This window comes from Lissotriton helveticus, chromosome 10 (assembly GCF_964261635.1).
Source record: "Lissotriton helveticus chromosome 10, aLisHel1.1, whole genome shotgun sequence".
NCBI lineage: Eukaryota > Metazoa > Chordata > Amphibia > Caudata > Salamandridae > Lissotriton > Lissotriton helveticus.
The window spans coordinates 116505845-116530953 of NC_136071.1; the positions used below are offsets into that span (position 1 = coordinate 116505845).

At 48.7% G+C, this 25109-nt stretch overlaps 1 protein-coding gene across 1 annotated transcript in view; it reads left to right on the forward strand.

The window, feature by feature from the left end:
- TRRAP (transformation/transcription domain associated protein) overlaps positions 1-24675 on the forward strand; it is an 885394-nt gene extending 860719 nt beyond the window's left edge. The window contains exon 71 of the mRNA XM_078664902.1: positions 23406-24675. Coding sequence (XP_078521028.1) covers positions 23406-23690 — 285 coding nt within the window. The 3' untranslated portion in view covers positions 23691-24675. The remainder of the gene's footprint in view (positions 1-23405) is intronic.
- Positions 24676-25109: the final 434 nt, after the last annotated feature.

Below are 25109 nucleotides of genomic sequence, written 5' to 3' on the forward strand. Positions count from 1 at the left end.
CTGTACCCTAATCCTGATTGCCCCGTCCTGGCCGAGACAACACTGGTTCTCGGATCTACTTCGGCTCTCTATCAAGACACCGATTCGTCTGCGACAACACCCGAACCTCCTGACGATGTCCAAGGGGCAGGTGCAACACCCGAACCTGCAATCGCTCAGGTTATCGGCCTGGCTCCTGAGCACAGAGAGTTCAGTGGCCTGAATATCCCGCAGGACTGCAGAGATATACTGGCAAAAGCGAGAGCAGACAGTACCAACAAAACCTACTCTCTCAAATGGAAAAGATTCTGCATTTGGTGTTCGGGCCAGGGCCTGCAACCACTGTACGTCACACCTGAACAGCTATTGCCATACCTACTGCACTTGGCACAATCAGGACTGGCACATGCATCCATAAAAGTCCACCTAGCAGCTATATCGAGGTTCACCAGAACTTTCACGGGACCTTCCCTGTGGTCCAGTAGACTGGTCAAACAATTCCTGAAGGGGCTTTATAGATCTTTTCCGAGGCCTCGGAAAGTCCCCCCGACGTGGCATCTGAACCTAGTTCTCAACCAACTTATGAGGCATCCCTTTGAACCCATTCATCGGGCATCCATCAAATACATCTCATGGAAAACTGCGCTCTTGCTCCCTTTAACATCGGCCAGGAGAGTGAGCGAACTTCAAGCTCTGTCCATTCAGGATCCATACATGCAATTCAGACAGGACAGAGTGATGTTAAGACCGAACCCTAAGTTCATACCGAAAGTGCCTTCGGACTTTCATCTCAATGAACCAATAGTCCTTAGGTCTTTCTTTGCGAACCCTTCCACCGCAGCCGAGAGAGCACTCCATTCTTTAGATCTCAAGAGATGTCTAAAGTTCTATCTGGATAAAACCAAAGCCTTCAGAAAATCTTCACAACTATTCGTGGCATACAGCAATCCACGAATGGGCCTGCCTCTCACGAAGCAAAGCATCTCGAGATGGATTTCCTCAGCGATTGCATTCTGTCATACCAAGGCCGGATGGCCTTTGACTGATCATGTCACTGCACATTCCACCAGGGCGATGTCCACCTCAGCAGCACTTTTCGCTGGAGTGCCGATCCTGGACATATGCAGAGCGGTGACCTGGAAGTCACCGCACACTTTCTCCAGACACTACTGCCTGGATATCGAACTTCAGAAGGATGCAGCAGTGGGCCAGGCGGTGCTACGCCATCTCTTTCAGTGAGGTGAGCCTTCCCTCATCCCGCCATCCAGGTATGCACATTCTCTGCTATTGTGATGCTCTGCTTATGCTGTCTTTTTACATGCTATAGGACAATGTGTGCATTGTCTAACATGCCTGCAGGACACCTTTCCATCACGAATGTGCATGTCTAATTGCTAACTACTCTGATTCAGGCATGTGAATCTATGAAAGACACCCCTAATACTGGATAAGAACTGCGTTACTTACCTGTAACAGCAGTTATCCAGTATTTGTGTCTTTCATAGATTCACATGCAACCCTCCCGCCTCCCCTGGGAAGTCTCACATCCCTCTCTAACAATATTACGCCTAACTAGCTGAGTGCGTACGAAAATCTGAGGGACTGAGGCTCCTCCCAGGAAGGTTCTAGAGGGAGGTCGGAGCTGATTGGCTGACTGTGAGAGTTTGGTCCTTTTTGCATAAGGACAAAGAAAGGCTACTAAGGGGAGACCCTTAGGCCTATTTTCTCTATGTATGTCTATAGGACATTACTTTTTTATGTACCGGAGGCTCCCGTCTCGATGACGGGGAATGATTCAGGCATGTGAATCTATGAAAGACACCAATACTGGATAACTGCTGTTACAGGTAAGTAACGCAGTTCTTCCTACCTCTGCAGCTCAAAAGGATGACGGGGCCTAGACATACACAAAAGACCATGTAAGAAAATCCCTGTGGAAGCTGCCCAAAGAGGAAATTCAAATGCAGACTGGATCGAATTTGAGCTCTCCAAAGAAGACAGACTAAGGGTGGTACTGACCTGACAGGAACAAACTAAAGAAGAATGCCTTTAGTTCCCAGTCTCCTGGTATTGCCACCAAAGAGATGGAGATCCATGCCCTATAAGAGGAACTACTCCAGCTGCTTCTCCTCATCAAACACTAGACACCACTTTGGATTGCGGAGCATACTCCCTCCTTCTCTGAGATATACCTGTACACTTAAAATACCGATTTCCTGATTGGACAGTATAGTTTTAAAAGACAGTTTTCAAAATACCTACAGTATTGAAATGTGCACTGCTAAAAAAAAAACAGAGCTTAATTGCCACAGGAATATTACCATTCCGAAGATAAAATACAAAGGACAAACCTAGATCAGGGAGTTAGGATTTCAAGTAAAGCAATATCGAGGTACAGCAAAACAAGACTGGGTTGCAGGATTTTATTGAATGACATTCAATAAATGTCTTTCACCGTAAAACAAGTAAAATTATAAAAACACAGCAATTTAAGCATATAAAAAAATAGAAGACAGAAAGATAAAATGCCCGGATACTAAGCCTAGTTCAAATATAAGTTATTTAGGGGTGACTATTCAGGATCAACTTTCCCGACAAACAAATAGTCACAGATGAAAATCAAGCATTAGCAAAGGCATTAGGTCGCCTCTTTCACCTACAAGAGCTATTGGCTTGTCAAAGGTTTTTAGCCATGTTGTGCAGCAGCACAGCTGGTGTGTATCATGGCTGAAAGTTAAAAGAAATAAAGAAAAAAAAAGAAAGAAAAAGAGCTATGACGTGGAGTGCTGCCACGCCATAGCGTTTCTTTCCTACTTTTAGCCATGTTGCACTACAGCTGTGCTGCTGTACAACAAGTCTAAAAAAACATTGACAAGCCAATAGCGATAGTAGGTGATACCTACTGGCTTTTCCAATGCTTGTTTTTTCCAGTGGCAATTGAGGAAAGGCAGTGGGTCGTAGGGCATACACCACGAGGGCAGCATAACACACCTTAGTCTGTGTAAGCACATGGAGAAAAAACAAATACCACATCAAGATGACGGAACAGCAAAAAGCTGAGGAGTTGGCATAACGGCTAGAGTAGTCGACTTCGAATCTGGGGAATCGAGTTCGAGTGTCGGTAATGACGCTGAACATCCTGTGATTCTGGGCAAATCACATAATCTCCCCGTGCCTAACAAAAATGAATGTGTCCTTATGTAACGCAACTGGTGCTCGTGTAAAGCGCTCTGATACCCGATACCTTCGGGTCAAGTTCGCGCTTAATAAAACTCCGCGTACAAGTATACATTGCACTTAAGCCACAAATTTAAGAACCTGAAGCATACGATTTTCACTGTATGCCAAATTCTCCCTTACATTCAACAACAGAGGGTGGTGTTATTACAAGGCACACATGCTTTGCCAAACAGACAATGAATGGAAACATACAGAACATGCATACAATTGTACAATCGTAAAATATATTTGTTTTAATTTTGAAAAGAAACCGCATTCAAAATGTTGCTTTCTGTCGGCGTGACAAACCAGGCCTCAGCTTTACTTTTCATATCTACTACGGCAGTGATTGGGCGGTCCACCACAGGATTTAGAGGCCACCAAGGTATTAAAAATCGAGGCCTTCGGGAAGTTTGTGATTGCTGTAAGCAGCATATTTGTTAACATCATGCAGATGCTCTAGGGTGGCCGGATTCACTGACACACCCACTCCCCCAAAAGGGAGGAGTATAGGCATAGGACTACAAGCTGGCACTCCAGTGGTCTCTGAAGGACTACGATGACAATTTGGATTATATATATATATCTCAACAAAAAGCTTGCCTGGAATGAGGGAGCCACAAGCAGGGAAATTAAGTTTTGCCGCTTTATTTGTGATACAAAAGGTAAAGGAATAGCTTGCTGCCTCACGTGAATAATGTCCAGCCCTGACGCGTTTCGTGCTAGGCAGCACTTCTTCAAAGAGGTGAGGACTTGATGTGAATGAAACCAGGTCCTTCTTCCCAGCACACCTTTGTAATCAGTAACTCCCGCCTCAGTGGGCGTGGCCATGAACATGGCCTCATGGTCCTTGTAGTACTGGGGTCTTACTCCAGTGAGTTGCCTGTTTCATTCTCCTTGCATCGCGGCCTGCTCCATTCCTGCCGGTCCCTGGGCAGAACGCGGCGACGGAGGAGATCGATGCCTTCCTCATGGCCTCGAGGTCGCTCTCTCCTCAGTCGGGTTCCGCCGCGCCTTCGGGCCCAGCGGACCCAACTGGGAGCCCAAGCGGGCCGGGTGCTTCGGCCCCGGCGCCGTCGGTGACTTCGGTCCGATGCCGCAAGGCCCCACTGGATCCGGTTCCGGATCCGGGTCACTGCCGGTCGACCTTACGACCCCGCCGGTGTCGACCCCTAGGGTGTCACCCCCGACGCCGCATTCGGTGCCGGCCTAAGAGCAATTCTTCGAGGATCTGGGTCCATCCTTTATCCCTGAATTTCAGGACATGGACGACAAGGGTGACTGGGGGGGGGTCTGAGGACCCCCTGGCCCGTGAGTGCCAGTCATATGAGGACTGGACACAGGAACTAGGGGAAGCCAGTGTCCTGGATACCTCCCCAGAAATTGGTTTTCTCTCCCCTCCTACCGTGGCTACGGAGGAGGGGGCAGCTTATAGTGTGGTGCTGAAGAGGGCAGCCAAGGCCTTGGCTCTTGAGCTCCCCGTCACAACAGTGAGGTCCAACATCCTCACAGAGGTCCTTAAACCGCAGTTAAGCTCCCCAGAGCCTCTACTGCCGTTAATGAGGCTCTCACAGACGTCCTGTTGGGCACTTGGTGCAGGCCCAATACAGGTCCTCCTGTAGATAGGAACGTCGCTAGGCGCTTCCGCCCAGCCCGGGGCGACCCTAGTTTCTTGTCCACCCACCTCACCCCCGAGAGTCTGGTTATCCAGGCCTCTACCTCCCAGTCCGCATTTCCTGACGGCACCACCAGATCGGGAATCCAAGAGGCATGAACAGTTCGGAAAGAAGATGTTCTCCTCCCTTAGTCTGGGGTTGCGGTCAGTCAACACCGCGTGCCTCGTGTGCCGTTACACCAACTCTCTGTGGGATATGGTTGCGGCCGTGCTGCCTGAGTGCCCGGAGGGAGCCCGGGCGAAACTCGCTCAAGCCCTTGCGGAGGGTAGAGACGCAGCGCAGTACTCTATCAGATGTGGACTGGATACCACGGACTTGCTAGGAAGAGCGATTTCCACGTCTGTGGCGGTTCGCCGCCACGCCTGGCTGAGGTCTGCCAACTTTTCGTCCGATGTCCAAAACACCCTTATGTAGAGAAAGTATAGGGGGACCCCTTAAGTACAGATTGGGACCAGGGGAAATGACAGAGAAAACGTATTGCAATGTCCCTACGTTAGAGAATAATCAAAAGGTGGGGTACCTGCTAAGTAGGTTGCCCACTAAGCAAATTCTTTTACTGGACACAACCACTAGAACTCAGTTGTAAAATAAGTAAGGTCTCATAACAACAGGCTTTTGTTTCAATCATGGACATACTGACATATCGCTGGATAGAAGCATTTATGTGACAAAAAGCACTCTAAAAAAGGTTTGATATATATAAAATAAACATAAGTTTATTACACATGTGTCTTGAATTTTTTAAAAAGCAGGTATATTGTACACAACAAATACAACAAATACATAAAAATTATACACAAAAATTTGTTAAAAATGTTCAAAGGAACACAGGTCGACGCGGCGTTTCGGTTTAAAAAACCTTCATCAGGACAGTTTCTGAAAAGAAACATAATATTACTACAATATCATGACAAACATGTGTGCATCCATAGAAAACAATAAAGCAGCTGTCACCTAATATGTCACTTCATTTTATTTCAGCAATTTATCCTAATGTCCTCTCATGAACAGTTACGAGAGATGTCAACTTGAAAAACATTATTGTTATCGGGAACAGTCATTTTCTTATGCTAATGGTTGTACCATTGAATTTGCTTAAAGAGTATAAAAATTTTTTTGTTAATGTTACTGGGAGTCTCCAGAATAAGAGATCTATTTTATTTATTACTGGGCGGGTATATCTATAAACCGGCCACTCTTATGAAGATGTCTTACCTTCAGATTTGGTGACTGGATTCGCTATTTATTCAGTGACCGGCTTTTTTGATGACAAAGCCTAGATGTGTCCTGGTTTAGGTCCACATATGAGGATAGTGATGTCCCATATATTCGGGATTGGGTAAAAACGTTTCACTATGGAGATACAGATAAAGACCAGAGATGAGATGGATATCCACTGTTATTTATGCACAAGATGTAAATAAAGAATCGGTTGGCGACATAAATACCTCAATTGTAAGTATTGATTGTTTATCGCTGTATCGGAGGGGCCACCAGAAGATTCATACACTATTACATCTGTGTACACTGCAAGTTGGGAAAGACAAGGTCTTTTACTATTTTTAATCAGTAGTTTCACCTCTTGCCGCAGCTATTCCGTGGCTACTTAGTCTGTCACCTATTAAGCATATAACTTACCGATGGCAATTCTTGCGTGATCGCTACAGCCGTTTGGTACATGTACTTCGTAGGCTGTTTTTATGATGCTCGTGGTTTCAATTCCATCTATAATTTAATGAATTTTAAAAGATTCTTTAAGTTTGTGGCCGTCTATTGTGCAAACACAGTATTATTTGCTTCCTATTCTGTTTTATACTATTCTTCCCTTTACACAGCCAGCGAGTATTCCAGCGAGGTATTAGTGTGATTAAAAACGCGCGCTAGAGATTGCCCTCCGTACTTTAAGTATATGCCGGCATCAATGGGGTTTTTAATTGCACAGGGCGGTTTTTTCATGGCTGTTTACCCAACCCCTATTTAAGATTTCCACATTGTTATAAACGTGGGGCTTGTTGCATTATTACACGTAGTTTGCTGATGGGTGCGAGCCCCGTATTTTAATAAACGTGCAGCTTGCTGATATTTACAGCACCGCATTGCAGTGCGGTGTTGTCCAGTATACTTTACAACTAACGCAGAACGCGTGCTACTTTACAACTAACGCAGAACGCGTGCTACACCGACTTGAAGTAGTCATTCTAGATGCATAGATTTAATGCTGGCGCGAAAACTGTCTAGATATAACGGCATCACTTTAAGCGCTTAGCTGTTCGACCCTTCGGTGTTGCTTACCTGAGTGAAAAGAGCTGGCCTCCCTGCACCTCCGTCTACAGCGTTCTGGATTCTGATGATCCCAATAGGAAACGCTGGCATTGTGTTAGTTAATCTTTAAATAGCAACCAGTTTGCTATTGGTAGATACACAAGGCTGTGTGAGTGGCTACGGGCTGGTCACGTGATCGCGGTCTACTTATTGTTTTGAGAAGAAAACTTTAATGTTCGCATTCCGTCTCGACAAGATTTTTTCAGCTAATAAATGCAACAGTTTACAGTCTAGTTTGTAAGAATGATTTACGCATACCGAACATTGGGGATAGACGAACCAAGTTTTATTATGTACCTCCTTTGGAACGTAAAATAGGTTATACTTAGATTAGTGTCGTTTGGTTCGATATGTTAGTCACTGGTGTTGTTTAAGCCCTTAGTTTCTATACATTACATTACTTAAATGTTGGACTTGTATGGCAACTATTGCTGCAGTTGTGAGCATACATGTGTAGCTTTAGATAGCGTGGCTGTCCCCCGATGGTTCCCAGCCTAACAGCTGTTACCAAAAGTATTTTTGACGGGAGAGCATTCTATAAAAATCACAAATACTAATCAAGAGTGTTTACACAAATGTTCTCATCTAAGTTAACTATCTTACTGCACTGAACCTCTTATTTTGTTTAATTAGTTAATAATGCGCTCCCAGTCTTCGCGGCTGTTAAGTCCTGATCTAACACTATTGAACCTCGACATATAGTACTGTTCGCGTTTTTTCCTTTTCTGATTTATATCACCTCCTCTATGACTAGTGGTCACACATTCCAGGCAACACCATCTGAAGTCACTGATATTGTGCCCCGATGTATGCCAATGGTCAGTAAGGGGTGCCCCTTTCTTGTTATTCCTGATGGCTGATTTGTGCTCATTCATGCGGATGCGTACTTCCCGTGACGTTTCACCAATATAGATTAGGTCGCAAGGGCACCTAATCATATAGACAATATTTTTGGAGCGGCAGTTCATAAAACTTTTGATCTCTACAGAGTTGTTCTTAATTTTGATCGTGTTGCCCTTAATAATATCCTTACAGTTTGTACACCCTAAACACGCAAAAGTGCCCGTGGGTAGTGGTGCTTTATTTACGCTCGGTTGGGTACAGATGTTATTGTCTCTATAGGTGTGAACTATGCTATTCCTAATAGTGCGATTTCTGCGGTACGAGAACATCGGTTTAGGATAGTTCTTTTGCTGTCTGTCAGTAATAAGATGCCAGTTTCTGTTGATGATGTTTTTTAACTGGTTGCTGGCAGGATTGAAATTAGTGACAAAGACCAGCGGTTGAGGACCTCTATTAGAGTTTTGTTTGCCGCTCAAGAGACTTTCTCGATGTGTCCAGTAAAAGAATTTGCTTAGTGGGCAACCTACTTAGCAGGTACCCCACCTTTTGATTATTCTCTAACGTAGGGACATTGCAATACGTTTTCTCTGTCAAAACACCCTTATGGACATGCCGTTCAATGGCAGCCACCTCTTCGGTGGCAAGGCAGATCATGCGCTGGAACGCTTTAAGAACTCCAGGGCTACGACCAAGTCCTTGGGCCTGTCGGCCCCGCGCCAGCAATCTTCTGCCCAGCGCTCCTTTCGTGACCACCGAAGGGGTGCTCCCACACGTCCTGCCAGCCACGGGCCGCAGACTTACATTCAGCGCGGTGTTGGACATGGTTACTGTGAGAAGTTGGCCTGATGTGCAGTGTTCACTATTCTAGTGATCACTATATATCAGTCCAAACAACCCTTATTGATGATTGGTTGTAAGTCAACCTTATAGACCAGCTATCCTAGTAGCATGGATACGAGCAGTCTAAGGCTAAGACTCTAGAGGGCGTGTTAAGCCAGCTGTTTTACCATCACATTACCCCTTGAACACCCAGTGAAAGGACACCACACAAGTGTTATGAAAGTAAACAGTGTATTTATTAGAATCACAACAACCCTGTACTCTTTATGAGGACAGGGTGCTAGGCACACAACAAAACTCTTACGAAAATACTTAAGTTAGCACGTTATACACAAATGCCCGAGGGGCACGAAAAACCATATATTCTAAAAGTGGAATGCGAAATTACTAGCAGGTAAGTACAGTACTAATAGGCTTTGGAATCGCTAGGACTTGACTATAGAATCGTTAGATTACTTCTAGGAGACCTAGGGGACTCTGGTGCAGAGTGTGCACTCTCACGCGGGATGCGGGACAAAGTCTATGGAAGCTAGTAAAGGCAAAGTTAGTGTTCACGGGCGAACCCGACCTGGTAGGAAGAAAACGACAGTGGATCCTGACCCTAGGATAGTGAGGCTATGCTGGGACACCGAAGTGCCGAAGTTACCTAGCCCAGGGGCTGCAGCTGCATAGGTCTGAAAAGACGTCGGGGATCTCGTTGCCGGACCAGGAGCCTGGAAGAAGGAAGTTGCTGGCAGGCGACCAGTGAAGGAAAGTTCGTTGGATCCAAGCCTGGATCGTGGAAGAAGAAACCTGAAAGCAGAGGGGACCAAGTTCTTGAATCACTAGCCAGTGATTAAGTGGGCACCAGGATGGCACCGGGCAAAGTCACCTCGACTAGGTGAGTGGGCGACGCTGGCTCTGCAGATCTCATGGACCAGGAGGCGTTGTCGGCGACCAGGATGGAGAGGCGAGCTGTCCCACGATGGATGAAGCTGTCGGCGTCGAAGTTACCCAGGATTGGGCAACAAGCCTTGGCTAATTCAAGCCCACGCGGTGGACTCAAAATGGCGTCTTGAGTGGACCAGGAGGGTCCGGGGTGCTCCTCTTTTGGAAGGGAGCAAGGGCCAGCCTGGAGCAACCAGACCAGCAGCAGAAATGTCGTCGGGCGTCGTTCAGAAGGCCACAAGCCAGCGGGCTAGTAGCCAAACAACGCGGTGAGCAGCAAAAAGCAGAAGGGCCCCACGCAGATCGTGGAGATGCTGGGAGGCTGCACTTCGGTGCTGGAACTGCTCAGAGTCGGGGCTTCTCGGACCCCAAAGCACTCACCAGGAAATTACTCGGCGGGCTTGCTGGAAAGAAGTCGTGCAGTCTTGAAGATGGCCGGTCCCTCGAGGTCTCGTCACACCCACGAATCTCAGCGTGACTGATGATGCAGGTAGAGGTCAGAGGTGCCAGGGAAGCCGGTTCTCGTCGAGCTGGGCAGTCTTGATCCGGAGGAGAGACTTGCAGCAGACCGCAGTGTTCTTAAGATGGTGCCTGCGGATGCAGGGTGACTACTCCTTAGTCACAAGGGAGAAATCTTAGGAAGAAGTCTTGAGTTCCTTTCTTGGAAAGTAGTTTCAGGATTCAAAGATGATCTGATTTGGAAGGGGGCCAGTTCCTACCTTTATCCTGTAAAAAGGGGCTGGCACGCGACTAAGTCCTGCCCTATGGGTGGGACTAGGAGGGGGGTGGTTACACCCACTTCCTTGGCGGGCTTTTCCCCAGCACAGGGTCTGGAGTGACCCTGGAACTGGTTCCAGCCAGCCTATGCACAGTGAGCACCGGGGTGCCACGTGCAGTCACCTTCCTCTAAAGCCCTGCCTACCTACAATACACAAAACCCTGTCTGGGACGGTGCTGGCACCGCCCCTGGCAGGAAACCCTTTGTCCTTATCTCCTGCTCTGGGAGGACTCCCAGCAGCAGGAGGGCAGACTTGTGTCTCGGTGGCAGCATCCATTTTGTGGAGCTGAGGCTCTGTTTGACTTTAACCGGGGTTAGGGGTTACATACATGTCGTGTCCCTCTAGAAGGGTGGAATGCTAACCCCGTCGCCAGAATTGGCGAGGGGTTAGTATTCCAATTCGTATGACACCTTACTCGACATGTTTTGATAAAGCGATACCAGAGTTGGCATATAACCGCGAGGATTATAATGCACTTAAGAGTATATGGTATGCGATATCATGGAAACGGCTAAGGGATGGATCCCGAAAGCCGCAGACAGGCTCAGCTCATGCCAGAGCACCACCTCACACGATTCCAGGCACTCTGCCTTCAGGATTGTTAAGGCCTGCCATAGGAGTGACTGATAGGAGATCTGTGTGTCCATTTTAGGGTTAGATATAGGTATACTATATCTAAAGCAAAGGGTGAGTACACCACCTTGCCCCAGCTGTCGTGCAGCCAGTTGTGTCAGTTTAGTTAGTCAGCCCAGGGGTGGCATAATACATGCTTCAGCCCCTGGGAGACTTCTGGGTACACCTCAGCCCTGGGTACAGGGACTTGGAGAGGGCCCAGTGCCAATTCGGTACCTGAGTACAATTTGGATAGAGAGAACAGCTAGGCTGTGTGTCTGATTAGCAGGCCCACAGCCAGGGAAAGTCATAAACCAGTGCAGCAAAAAGCAAAAATCTGGGTGATCATAGGATTGCAGACCCTACTCTCCTACATGACCCCCCCCCCCCCAAACTTTGGGACAATAAACTAACCTTGACCAGGTGAGTCTTCTTGCTCTAAGTGGAAATACCTGGAGAGCCCATCAGCATTGCTGTGATCAGTACCAGGTCTATGCTCCACTGTAAAATCCATCCCCTGTAGGGAAATGGACCACCTAAGCAGTTTGGGGTTTTCACCCTTCATCTGATTTAGCCACAAGAGGGGCTTATGGTCTGTCTGAATGGTGAAGTGAGTGCCAAACAAGTAGGCCCTCAGCTTCTTCAGGGCCCAGACCACAGCAAAGGCCTCCCTCTCAATAGCTGACCAATTTTTCTCTCTGGGTGTCAACCTCCTACTAATGAAAGCAATAGGCTGATCATTACCATCAAAATTCAGTTGAGACAGAACAGCCCCCACACCCAACTCAGAAGCATCTGTTTGGACAATGAATGGCTTGGAGTAATCTGGACTCTTTAGGATAGGTGCTGTGCACATGGCCTGCTTTAGGTCATCGAATGCTTTCTGACAGCTTGCTGTCCACTGAACTTTCTTTGGCATCTTTTTGCTTGTCAGGTCATTAAGAGGGGTCACTATGGACCCATAATTTCTGACAAACTTCCTATAGTACCCAGTCAGGCCCAAGAAAGCTCGAACCTGAGTCTGGGTGATTGGAGGAGTCCAGTCCTTGATGGCCTGTATCTTACTCTCCAGTGGCTGAACCTGGCCTCCACCCACAAGGTGGCCCAGGTACACAACCTGTGTCTGCCCTATCTGGCACTTTGTGGCCTTGATAGTGAGGCCTGCCTTTTGCAGGGCCTCTAACACTTTCCTCAGGTGGACCAGGTGATCCTCCCAGGTGGAGCTAAAGACAGCAATATCGTCAAGATAAGCTGCACAGAAGTCATCCAGCCCAGTGAGGACTTGATTCACCAACCTTTGGAAGGTGGCAGGGGCATTTTTCAGTCCAAAGGGCATTACCACAAATTGATAATGCCCTCCAGGGGTAGAAAATGCTGTCTTGGGTTTGGCCTCCTCAGCTAACCTGATTTGCCAATACCCAGCTGTCAAATCAAATGTACTTAAGAAGTTGGCAGAAGCCAATTTATCTATAAGTTCATCTGCTCTTGGTATTGGGTGGGCATCAGTCTTAGTGACTGCATTGAGGCCTCTGTAGTCTACGCAAAACCTCATCTCTCTCTTACCACCCTGGGTGTGAGGCTTTGGCACTAGCACTACTGGACTAGCCCAAGGGCTATCTGAGGGTTCAATGACTCCCAGCTCCAACATTTTCTGCACTTCAGTTTTGATGCAGTCTCTAACATGATCAGGCTGTCTGTAGATTTTACTCTTGACAGGCAGACTGTCTCCAGTGTCAACATCATGGGTACACCAATCAGTTTGGCTGGGTGTCAGAGAGAACATATGTCTGTAGGATTGCAGAACTTGCCTGCAATCCTGTTGCTGATGTTCAGTGAGGCTGCCACAAAAGACAACACCATCAACTGACCCATCATCAGGATTCTGAGTGAGCAGGTCTGGGAGAGGGTCACTCTCTTCCTCCTGTCCCTCATCTGTGGCCATGAGCAAGCTCATGTCCTTCCTGTCAACATATGCCTTGAGCCTGTTAACATGGAGCACTCTGAGAGGGCTCCTGGGAGTTCCAAGGTCCACCAAGTAGGTAACCTCTCCCTTTTGCTCAATGATGGTGTGGGGCCCAGACCATTTGTCTTTCAGAGCTGCTGGGGCCACTGGCTCCAGCACCCACACCTTCTGTCCTGGCTGGTACACAGTCAGAACAGCCTTTTGGTCATGCCAAGCTTTTTGAAGTTCTTGGCTGGCCTCAAGGTTTTTAGATGCCTTTTCCATATACTCAGCCATCCTGGAGCGGAGACCAAGTACATAGTCCACTATGTTGGTTGCAGGCTTTTTGAGAGGTCTCTCCCATCCTTCCTTCACCAAACACAGGGGTCCTCTTACAGGATGTCCATACAGAAGCTCAAAAGGGCTGTAGCCAACCCCCTTCTGTGGGACCTCTCTGTAAGCAAACAAGAGGCAGGGGATCAGGACATCCCATCTTCTCCTAAGAGGTTCAGGTAGTCCATGAATCATCCCTTTGAGGGTCCTGTTGAATCTCTCAACAAGCCCATTGCATTGTGGATGATAGGGTGTGGTGAACTTGTAGTTCACACCACACTCTTTCCACATGGCAGTCAGATATCCTGACATGAAGTTTGTACCTCTGTCAGAAACGACCTCCTTTGGAAAACCCACTCTGGAGAACACTCCAACTAGGGCTCTTGCCACCACAGGGGCTGTGGTGGTCCTCAGGGGAATAGCTTCAGGATACCTGGTGGCATGGTCCACCACCACCAGTATAAACTTGTGCCCTGATGCTGTCTGGGGTTCCATTGGACCAACAATGTCAATCCCCACTCTTTCAAAGGGGACCCCCACCACAGGTAGTGGTATGAGGGGGGCCTTTGTTGTGCCACCTGACTTACCACTGGCTTGGCAAGTGACACAGGAGCGACAAAACTCCTTGGTATTCTCATTCATATGGGGCCAGTGAAAGTGTGAGACAAGCCTGTCCCAAGTCTTTGTCTGACCTAAGTGACCTGCAAGGGGAATCTCATGGGCCAAGGTGAGAAGGAAACCTCTCAGAGACAAGGGGATGACCAGCCTCCTGGTTGCACCAGGCTTGGGGTCTCTTGACTCAGAGTACAGGAGTCCATCTTCCCAGTATACCCTGTGGGCACCTGTGGCATTCCCTGCAGCCTCAGCAGCAGCCTGCTGTCTGAGGGGTTCAAGGGAAGGGCAGCTCAACTGTTCCTTCCCCAGGTCTGCTCTGGAGGGTCCCCCTGAGCCCAGAAACTCAACTTGATCAAGTTCAAGCTCTTTAGGCTCAGTTTCCCTCAGTTCTCTCAGATCAGCCTCCTCAGAGACTTGATCCTCAACCTGGGGTAAGGGGGAAGGCAAAGCCTTACCCTTACTGCTCTTCTTCTTGGAAGGTGTCTGGTCCATCATTTCAGGATCCAGCACCTGTTCAGTGGGGCATTTTCTGGCCTGTGACCTAGTCACAGCAAGCACATGTGCTGGCAAGCCTAACATTTCCATGTGAGTCCTCTGCTCCACTTCTGACCACTGTGATGACTCCAAATCATTGCCCAACAAACAATCAACTGGGAGGTCTGAACTGACTACAACTTTCTTTTGTCCCTTTACTCCACCCCAGGAGAAAGCCACAATTGCCACACTATGACTAGTAGTGACATTGCTGGCATTGGTCACCAGGAAATCAGTACCTGGCATGATCTGTCCAGGGTCCACAAAGTTAGGTGTCACCATGGTGACACTGGCACAAGTGTCCCTATAGGCCTGAGCCATTTTGCCATTAATCAAAGGTGTCTGCCTGTATTTGCCCAAAGTATTGGGACTTATTTCAGGGGACATATCCACATCCCCTGTACAGACAAGGACAGCCTGAGTGAGTGTGCCAACTAGGTTGTCAGACCCCTCAGTACCCAAGGTTAACCCAACTAATGCCTTGGGAGGTACACTACCACTACTGACTGTACTAGGGGGTGCAGTTGCCTTAGGGGCTGTAGTGGCAGGAGTTTGTCCTCCTCTTTTGGTGCACTCACTAAACCAGTGAGATTTACTTTTACAGTACTGGCACCACCTTTTTGACTGGCCTTCTTGAGTCTTCTTCTTCTGGGAAGCCTGACCCCCACCCTCTTTGGTTTGTTGGGGACCTGGTGAAGACTTCTGGTCATTTTGCTCATTCTTAACATTACCCTTCTGGTCTGCTTTCTTCTGACCACCCTGGTTCTGGTTCTGGTTCTGCTTGATCCTTGTCCTGACCCATTTGTCTGCCTTCTTTCCCAATTCTTGGGGAGAGGTCAGATCTGAATCAACAAGGTGCTGGTGCAGCAACTGGTTCTGACAATTGTTTAAAATTTGTTCTCTCATCATTAGATTATACAATCCTGTGTAATCTGTAACCTTGCTACCCAGCAACCAGCCCTCCAAAGCCTTAGTGGCACAATCCACAAAGTCAGACCAGTCCTGAGACTGAGTTTTCTGGGTGTCTCTGAACAGCAACCTGTACTGCTCAGTGGTTAAACCAAACCCATCAACCAGTGTATTCTTCAGGACCTGGTAATTGTTAGCATCCTCTACTCTTGTAGTGAGGAGCTTATCTCTACCTTTACCATCAAAGGAGAGCCACAGTATAGCTGCCCACTGACTCTGGGGAATGCACTGCACAGTGCAGGCCCTCTCCAGAGCAGCCATCCATTTCTGGATATCATCCCCTTGCTTAAAGGGGGGCACTATTTTAGTCAGGTGTTTAGTGTCTAAACCCTTCTCTCTATCTCTTGGGAGATTGCTGCCACCAGTGGGAGCTAGCCCACTCATCTGCTGCTCTCTAGCAAAGGCAAGCTTCTCTTTGGCCAGGGCAAGTTCTTCCCTTTCAATCCTCAGTTCAGCTTGTCTCATTCTAGCTTCATGCTCTTTTCTCTGAGGGGAAGTAAATCTCCTCTGTGGAGGATTCCTTCTCCCCTGAGAAGAGGCATTAGAGTGCAGAGATCTATTGGAGTCCCTAGAAAGAGATCTATCTCTCCTAACTCCAAGGTTAGGCCCACTTCGGGTTAGTACTGGGGGTCCCCCAGATCCTAGCCCAAGTAAGTCTAAGTTGGCCCTGGTTAGCCTTCTGACTACCTCAAGACCTTTGTCTACCTCATCCCCAGAGAGTTCCTCTTGATCCTCCTCCTCAACTGCAGTAGCAATGTTGGGGAGATCTGGATCCCCAGAGGTTCCCTCTAAGGCTGGCATGTTCTCATGTAACTGAGAAAGCTTTCTGGCATCATATGTCTCTAAGAGACCTATCAGAAAGGGAATGGTGGGGTTAGACCCCTGCTTCAGTTTTCTGGAGACACAGATCTGTCTCATCTCCTGGAAACTGAGAGCTGCATATCTTGAAGTGACCTGTGGAGGGTCAACACTGACATGGGGAGTCTCAGTAGAATCTCCCTGGGTAGACATGCTTTTCTAGTGAGGTGTAAGTGGTGCACTTACCTACACTATATGTTTGCCTACTGATCCCTTGCTAGAGTTGTAGTTTAGGGTGTGCTAGGCCCTAGGAGCTACAACAGCTGGTTCAGTAGAACTCAGAGTATTCTAAGCTAAGTTATATGTACCTTTAGTACTTATGTGATCTTTCACAAGATATTCTTAGGGCATGTGTGGTAAAACAACAGCAAGCTCAAATCCCAACCGCTGCTCACCAATGTGAGAAGTTGGCCTGATGTGCAGTGTTCACTATTCTAGTGATCACTATATATCAGTCCAAACAACCCTTATTGATGATTGGTTGTAAGTCAACCTTATAGACCAGCTATCCTAGTAGCATGGATACGAGCAGTCTAAGGCTAAGACTCTAGAGGGCGTGTTAAGCCAGCTGTTTTACCATCACATTACCCCTTGAACACCCAGTGAAAGGACACCACACAAGTGTTATGAAAATAAACAGTGTATTTATTAGAATCACAACAACCCTGTACTCTTTATGAGGACAGGGTGCTAGGCACACAACAAAACTCTTACGAAAATACTTAAGTTAGCACGTTATACACAAATGCCCGAGGGGCACGAAAAACCATATATTCTAAAAGTGGAATGCGAAATTACTAGCAGGTAAGTACAGTACTAATAGGCTTTGGAATCGCTAGGACTTGACTATAGAATCGTTAGATTACTTCTAGGAGACCTAGGGGACTCGGGTGCAGAGTGTGTACTCTCACGCGGGATGCGGGACAAAGTCTATGGAAGCTAGTAAAGGCAAAGTTAGTGTTCACGGGCGAACCCGACCTGGTAGGAAGAAAACGACAGTGGATCCTGACCCTAGGATAGTGAGGCTATGCTGGGACACCGAAGTGCCGAAGTTACCTAGCCCAGGGGCTGCAGCTGCATAGGTCTGAAAAGACGTCGGGGATCTCGTTGCCGGACCAGGAGCCTGGAAGAAGGAAGTTGCTGGCAGGCGACCAGTGAAGGAAAGTTCGTTGGATCCAAGCCTGGATCGTGGAAGAAGAAACCTGAAAGCAGAGGGGACCAAGTTCTTGAATCACTAGCCAGTGATTAAGTGGGCACCAGGATGGCACCGGGCGAAGTCACCTCGACTAGGTGAGTGGGCGACGCTGGCTCTGCAGATCTCATGGACCAGGAGGCGTTGTCGGCGACCAGGATGGAGAGGCGAGCTGTCCCACGATGGATGAAGCTGTCGGCGTCGAAGTTACCCAGGATTGGGCAACAAGCCTTGGCTAATTCAAGCCCACGCGGTGGACTCAAAATGGCGTCTTGAGTGGACCAGGAGGGTCCGGGGTGCTCCTCTTTTGGAAGGGAGCAAGGGCCAGCCTGGAGCAACCAGACCAGCAGCAGAAATGTCGTCGGGCGTCGTTCAGAAGGCCACAAGCCAGCGGGCTAGTAGCCAAACAACGCGGTGAGCAGCAAAAAGCAGAAGGGCCCCACGCAGATCGTGGAGATGCTGGGAGGCTGCACTTCGGTGCTGGAACTGCTCAGGGTCGGGGCTTCTCGGACCCCAAAGCACTCACCAGGAAATTACTCGGCGGGCTTGCTGGAAAGAAGTCGTGCAGTCTTGAAGATGGCCGGTCCCTCGAGGTCTCGTCACACCCACGAATCTCAGCGTGACTGATGATGCAGGTAGAGGTCAGAGGTGCCAGGGAAGCCGGTTCTCGTCGAGCTGGGCAGTCTTGATCCGGAGGAGAGACTTGCAGCAGACCGCAGTGTTCTTAAGATGGTGCCTGCGGATGCAGGGTGACTACTCCTTAGTCACAAGGGAGAAATCTTAGGAAGAAGTCTTGAGTTCCTTTCGTGGAAAGTAGTTTCAGGATTCAAAGATGATCTGATTTGGAAGGGGGCCAGTTCCTACCTTTATCCTGTAAAAAGGGGCTGGCACGCGACTAAGTCCTGCCCTATGGGTGGGACTAGGAGGGGGGTGGTTACACCCACTTCCTTGGCGGGCTTTTCCCCAGCACAGGGTCTGGAGTGACCCTGGAACTGGTTCCAGCCAGCCTATGCACAGTGAGCACCGGGGTGCCACGTGCAGTCACCTTCCTCTAAAGCCCTGCCTACCTACAATACACAAAACCCTGTCTGGGACGGTGCTGGCACCGCCCCTGGCAGGAAACCCTTTGTCCTTATCTCCTGCTCTGGGAGGACTCCCAGCAGCAGGAGGGCAGACTTGTGTCTCGGTGGCAGCATCCATTTTGTGGAGCTGAGGCTCTGTTTGACTTTAACCGGGGTTAGGGGTTACATACATGTCGTGTCCCTCTAGAAGGGTGGAATGCTAACCCCGTCGCCAGAATTGGCGAGGGGTTAGTATTCCAATTCGTATGACACCTTACTCGACATGTTTTGATAAAGCGATACCAGAGTTGGCATATAACCGCAAGGATTATAATGCACTTAAGAGTATATGGTATGCGATATCATGGAAACGGCTAAGGGATGGATCCCGAAAGCCGCAGACAGGCTCAGCTCATGCCAGAGCACCACCTCACACGATTCCAGGCACTCTGCCTTCAGGATTGTTAAGGCCTGCCATAGGAGTGACTGATAGGAGATCTGTGTGTCCATTTTAGGGTTAGATATAGGTATACTATATCTAAAGCAAAGGGTGAGTACACCACCTTGCCCCAGCTGTCGTGCAGCCAGTTGTGTCAGTTTAGTTAGTCAGCCCAGGGGTGGCATAATACATGCTTCAGCCCCTGGGAGACTTCTGGGTACACCTCAGCCCTGGGTACAGGGACTTGGAGAGGGCCCAGTGCCAATTCGGTACCTGAGTACAATTTGGATAGAGAGAACAGCTAGGCTGTGGGTCTGATTAGCAGGCCCACAGCCAGGGAAAGTCGTAAACCAGTGCAGCAAAAAGCAAAAATCTGGGTGATCATAGGATTGCAGACCCTACTCTCCTACAGTTACCGTCGCGGCGGTAGCAGGGGACAACGGCGCGGCCAGTCCACATCCACCCCCGCAGCATCCGCCTCAAAGCCTTCCTAGTCCGAGCTTTCAGTCCCATTTGACGCCAGTGGGGGGCAGGGTTCGCCATCACCTCCTCCACTGGCGCTCCATCACATCGGACAGGTGGGTGCTGCAAATCGTCCGAAGGGGCTACTCCCTCCCCTTGAAGGCGACCCCCCAGCCATGCCACCGCAGTACCACCACGTGTCGGGGGGGGGGGGATCACTTGCAACTTCTGCAAGAGGAAGTTACATCCCTCTTGGCCAAGGGGGCCATCGAGCGCGTTCCTGGGCCAGAAGTAGGGTGTGGTTGTTACTCCCACTACTTTCTGGTTCCCAAGAAGGGCAAAGGGGGACTACGCCCTATCTTGGACCTCCGGAACGTCAACGGCTTCCTCCGGAAGGAGAATTTCAAGATGCTGACTTTGGCTCAGGTCTTAGCTGCCCTAGACCCAGGAGACTGGATGGTAGCGTTGGACTTGCAGGACGCCTATTTCCACCTCCCCGTTCTGCCGGCCCACTGGCGTTACCTGCGGTTCACGGTAGGCCACGAGCACTTTCAGTTTACCGTGCTCCCCTTCGGCCTTACCAGCGCCCCACGGGTGTTCACGAAAGTGATGGCGGTGGTCACAGCTCATCTGCGCAGGTTAGGGGTTTCAGTCTTCCCCTACCTCGACGACTGGTTGTTGAAGGCGGGCTCGCCCAGACAGTCGTTACCCACCTCCAGACTACGGCCGACCTCCTGCACCTGCTGGGGTTCTCCATCAATGTGCCGAAGTCGCACCTGTGACCCTCTCAGAAGCTCCTCTTCATTGCAGCGGTTCTAGACTCAGCGCAGTTTCGGGTTTATCCTCCCGAACAGCGGGTTCAGGATATTCAGGCTCTGATTACGATCTTTCAGCCTTTATCCCGAGTCTCGGTCAGGTTGACGCTGCGGCTTCTGGGGCTGATGGCCTCCTGCATCCTTCTGGTGCATCACGCCAGGTGGCGGATGCGAGCTCTGCAATGGGACCTGAAGTTTCATTGGGCCCAGCATCAGGGCAACTTGTCCGACCATGTCTTGATCTCGGAGGGCACTGCAAGACAGTTGCAGTGGTGGCTCACGGACCGCGATAGGGTCAGCGGCAGATCCCTCTCCCTACCCCCAACCGGAGCACGTTGTTGTGACGGACGCGTCCCTCCAGGGCTGGGGGGCCACATGGGAAAGGCGGCTTTCAGATGCCTCTGGTCTCCGGCGGAGTCCCGGCTCCACATCAGCCTTCTGGAGCTGCGGGCGATCCGGCTTGCACTGAAGGCATTTCTCCCCTCTGTCCCGGGGAGTGTAGTGAAGGTGTTCACGGACAACACCACCGCCATGTGGTACTGCAACAAACAGGGCGGGGTGGGGTCGTGGATCCTTTGCCAGGAGGCTCTGCACCTCTGGCAGTGGCTGGAACATCAGGGCGTGACCCTGGTGGTTCAACACCTGGCAGCTTCCCTAAACGCCAGGGCGGACAAACTCAGCCGTCTGTGCATGATGGATCACGAATGGCGTCTGAACTCGGACGTGGCGCAAGGCCTCTTTCAGCAGTGGGGAGAGCCTTGGTTAGATCTATTCGCCACAGAAGAGAACGCGCTAAGTCTTCAGTTCTGAGCGTTGGAATTTCCAAGGCGGCACTTGCTCGGAGATGCTTTTCTTCGCGAGTGGAGTTGCGATCTGTTGTTCGCCTTTCCGCCTATACCACTTCTGCCCAGAGTGCTGAAGAAGATCAGGCGCGACCGGGCCCAAGTCATCCTTGTGTCTCTGGACTGGGCACGAAGATACTGGTATCCCGAGCTACTCAGCATGTCAGTCGATCCCCGATTCGTCTGCCTCTTCAGGAGGACCTTCGGTCACAGCAGCAGGGGACGGTCCTCCACCCGAACCTGTCCAGTCTCCACTTACATGCGTGGAGATTGAGCGGCGGCAGATGAGGCCATTTGACTTGCCTCCTGAAGTCTGTAATGTGATTCTGGCAGCCAGGCGTCCCTCCACGAAATCGGTATACGCCTGCAGGTGGAACAAATTTGTGGCATGGTGCACAGCAAAGGCTGTGGATCCCCTTTCTGCCCCTCTTTCAGAGGTTCTCCTCTTTCTTCTTTCTCTTGCCCAGCAGGGCTCTGCTCTGGGCACTCTAAGGGCTACCTCTCTGCCATTTCCGCCTTCTTAAGGCTCCCTGATCAGCCCTCTTTGTTCAAGTCCCCGGTTGTAAATAGGTTTTTGAAGGGCATCACTCATATGTTTCCTCCTATTCCTTTCGTGATGCCTCAGTGGGACTCGAACCTTGTTCTGACTTATCTGATGTACGCTCCCTTCGAGCCACTTCATAACTGTCCTCCTTGTCTCCTTACTCATAAGGCTGCATTCCTGGTTGCCATCTCCTCTGCCAGGAGAGTGAGTGAGCTCCAGGCTCTTTTTTCTCAACCTCCCTTCCTTTCTGTCCATCCGGACAAAGTTGTGTTGCGGACGCGACCCTCTTTCCTGCCCAAGGTAGTCACAGCCTTCCACATCGGCAGTCCATCACCTTGCCCCCCTTCTTTCCGCCTCCGCATCCCTGGAAAGAGGAAGAGAGGCTCCACCGTCTGGACCCAAAACGTGCGCTCTCATATTATCTGGATCGCACACGCCTGTTCCTGGTGGATGACCAACTCTTTGTTGGTTACTTGGGCGCTAAGAAGGGACGGGCGGTGCACAAACGGACCATTTCTCGATGGGTCGTCCTGTGCATCAAGGCTTGTTACTCTCTGGCTAAATAGGAGCCTCCTGTGGGGCTACGTGCCCATTCCACTCGGGCCACGGCGGCTACTACTGCCCTGGGTCGGGGAGTCCCCTTGTAGGACATCTGTCAGGCAGCTATGTGGGCCTCGCTGCACACGTTCGCAAGACACTACTGCCTGGACAGCCAAGTCCGGAGAGATGGCTTTTTCGGCCGTTCCGTTCTCCAGGAATTTCTGGTGTGATCATTGGTTAGCAGACCCACCACCGGGGTTGGTATTGCTGGGGTATCTATTCTAAGGTAAGGAATCTAATACTAACCTGTTTCTTACAGATGCACAAGTTACTTACCTTCGGTAACGATATATCTGTAAGAAACAGTAGTTAGTATTAGATTCCTTACCGCCCCACCCATCCTCCCCGTTCTGCGAACCGATATCTAGGGTTAAGGTCATCCCCTTTCGGGGCCCTAGTTTTTATGGCACCAGTGTTGGTTTTGATCATGCCTCTGCGTTTCTGGCGTGGAAAAGCTGTGTATAAGAACTGACGTCAGCGCGCGAGGGCGGCGTCTACGTACTCCGACGACGTCATCCCGACGACGACGGACGCAGACGACGCCTACCCACACGCAGGGGTACTGCTACGCAAAATTTTCCGGATCCAGTCTGAGGCCTGGGTATATTCTAAGGTATGGAATCTAATACTAACTACTGTTTCTTACAGATATATCGTTACCGAAGGTAAGTAACTTGTGTGATAAGTCAAACCTTTTAGTATTGATCCTGAGTCAATTATTATTTGAATAAAACACATTTACCTAAAAAGTAAGAATAACTTTATTTTTATAATTTATATACCAGTGTTTCTGATGAACTCGGATTTTAAATCCCTTATTTTTATTTACAATAATATGCTAACTCTGATGCCATAGTGGCTACATTTAGTCCCTCGCCTGTTCCTCAAGGAACGCAATGCCAGGACTGGACAAACTCATTAGTATGCAACCTACTGAGGTGAATTCCTCCTCAGTCTCGACTCTCCCAGTTTGGACCTAATTGCTCTGTTTTCTTCTCGCAGGTTGATGGCATCCTGAAGACGGTGCTAAGGGATGAAATCATTGCTTGGCACAAGAAAACACAAGAGGACACTTCCTCGCCACTGTCTGCTGCGGGACAGCCAGAGAACATGGACAGTCAGCAGCTCGTGTCATTGGTCCAGAAGGCTGTGACGGCCATCATGACGCGTCTCCATAACCTAGCGCAGTTTGAAGGAGGGGAGAGCAAGGTCAACACCTTAGTGGCTGCAGCCAATAGCTTGGACAATTTATGTCGCATGGACCCCGCCTGGCACCCTTGGCTGTAACTGGAAATGCGTTTTGTACATATATATGTGTGTTACCCGCTGCTCTGTGGTTGGAAACGATGTACAGTTTGGGATGTAAAGCAGAAGAATTTCTAGAAGTTAATGGCTGACTTATGAACTGCCGTTGACGTCATTCTATGTTTTAATCATGTTTACTCGGCGATGCAGTATTTTTATGTCCAGTTATGTTTGGATACTGTATACACAGAATTGTATAGGTGTATTCAAGCAAGGCATTGGGGGAGGGTCAGTCATGGAATATGTACAGAATAATTATTTGTTTTCAGTGCTTTTTATGTATTTTTAGTGACCAGGAATAAGACAAGTGAACCAATGGAATGTTTTTATAGCTTTTTAAAGTGGTTGCCCACTTGTTTCTTAATTTCACATTGCAAACCTTGGGTACGTTTTCTTCCTGAAGCAAAGGTTAAGGTAGTCAATGACTTGTAAAGCTGTGAAATTTTTGTTTTGACGAAACACACATTCAACTTGCTTTGTACATAAATTGTAGTAGAATTCGGAAAAGGCCACTTTCTTATTTTTTTTTTAATTTAAACAAAAGATTATGAAGAGTTCTGCTTTATTTCGCACGCAAGGGTTTTACAGATGTTACCAGTTTTTCGAAGCTTTATTTTTTACAATGTTTCAATATATCTATGTAAAAAAGAATGAGAAGAAATTCGTCGCCTGTAAGTATTTCCGTCTTTGAATGTAACTGGTGAAATGCAAAACCAGTAATTCATATTACGTTTGTGAATATTTTTTAACGATTACCTTTTGTAACCAGTAGTATGTGAAATTTGTTGTCAAAGTAGAATCTTAAAAAAAAGAAAGTTCCTTTTTGTGCAATGTACAGATTTTTTTTTCATTGAAAGTTTGCTTACTGTCATTTTTTTTTGTTTACCTTTTTATAGCCAGTCTTGGAAACCGTATACATACAAAGCATTTGTACAGTGATTTTCAAAATAAATATTTTGTAAAAAGATTTTTGAGCAGCCTTCAGATGTTATTAGGCCGGAAATGCAAAAGGTCCTGCTCTGGCTAACTAAGCTGATTACAAGATTACTAACCTCTCATCCATGGCATCAAAAACATCTTCACTGTGACCTCGTTGCTTCCCTCGTGGACATCAGTTTGCAGTAGGATAGCTTCTGGATTTTCTTTCTCCTATAGCCTCTGTGAGTTCCTGCAAGAAAATTTCAAAGGGGTGCTCTAGGTCTTAGCCTACACAGAATGAGGCACAAAGGTATCAAGAGAACCTTAACTTAAGTAATACTGGGCTTCATTTTTAAACTGCGTAAAACATTTTCAGAGAAACGGGGCTCCTTCGTAGGTACGTAAGTAGATGTGGTGGAATATTTTATCACAGATGAGTAGCCACACCCTGCATGTAATACACCCAGTTCCCCTCAAGTACCA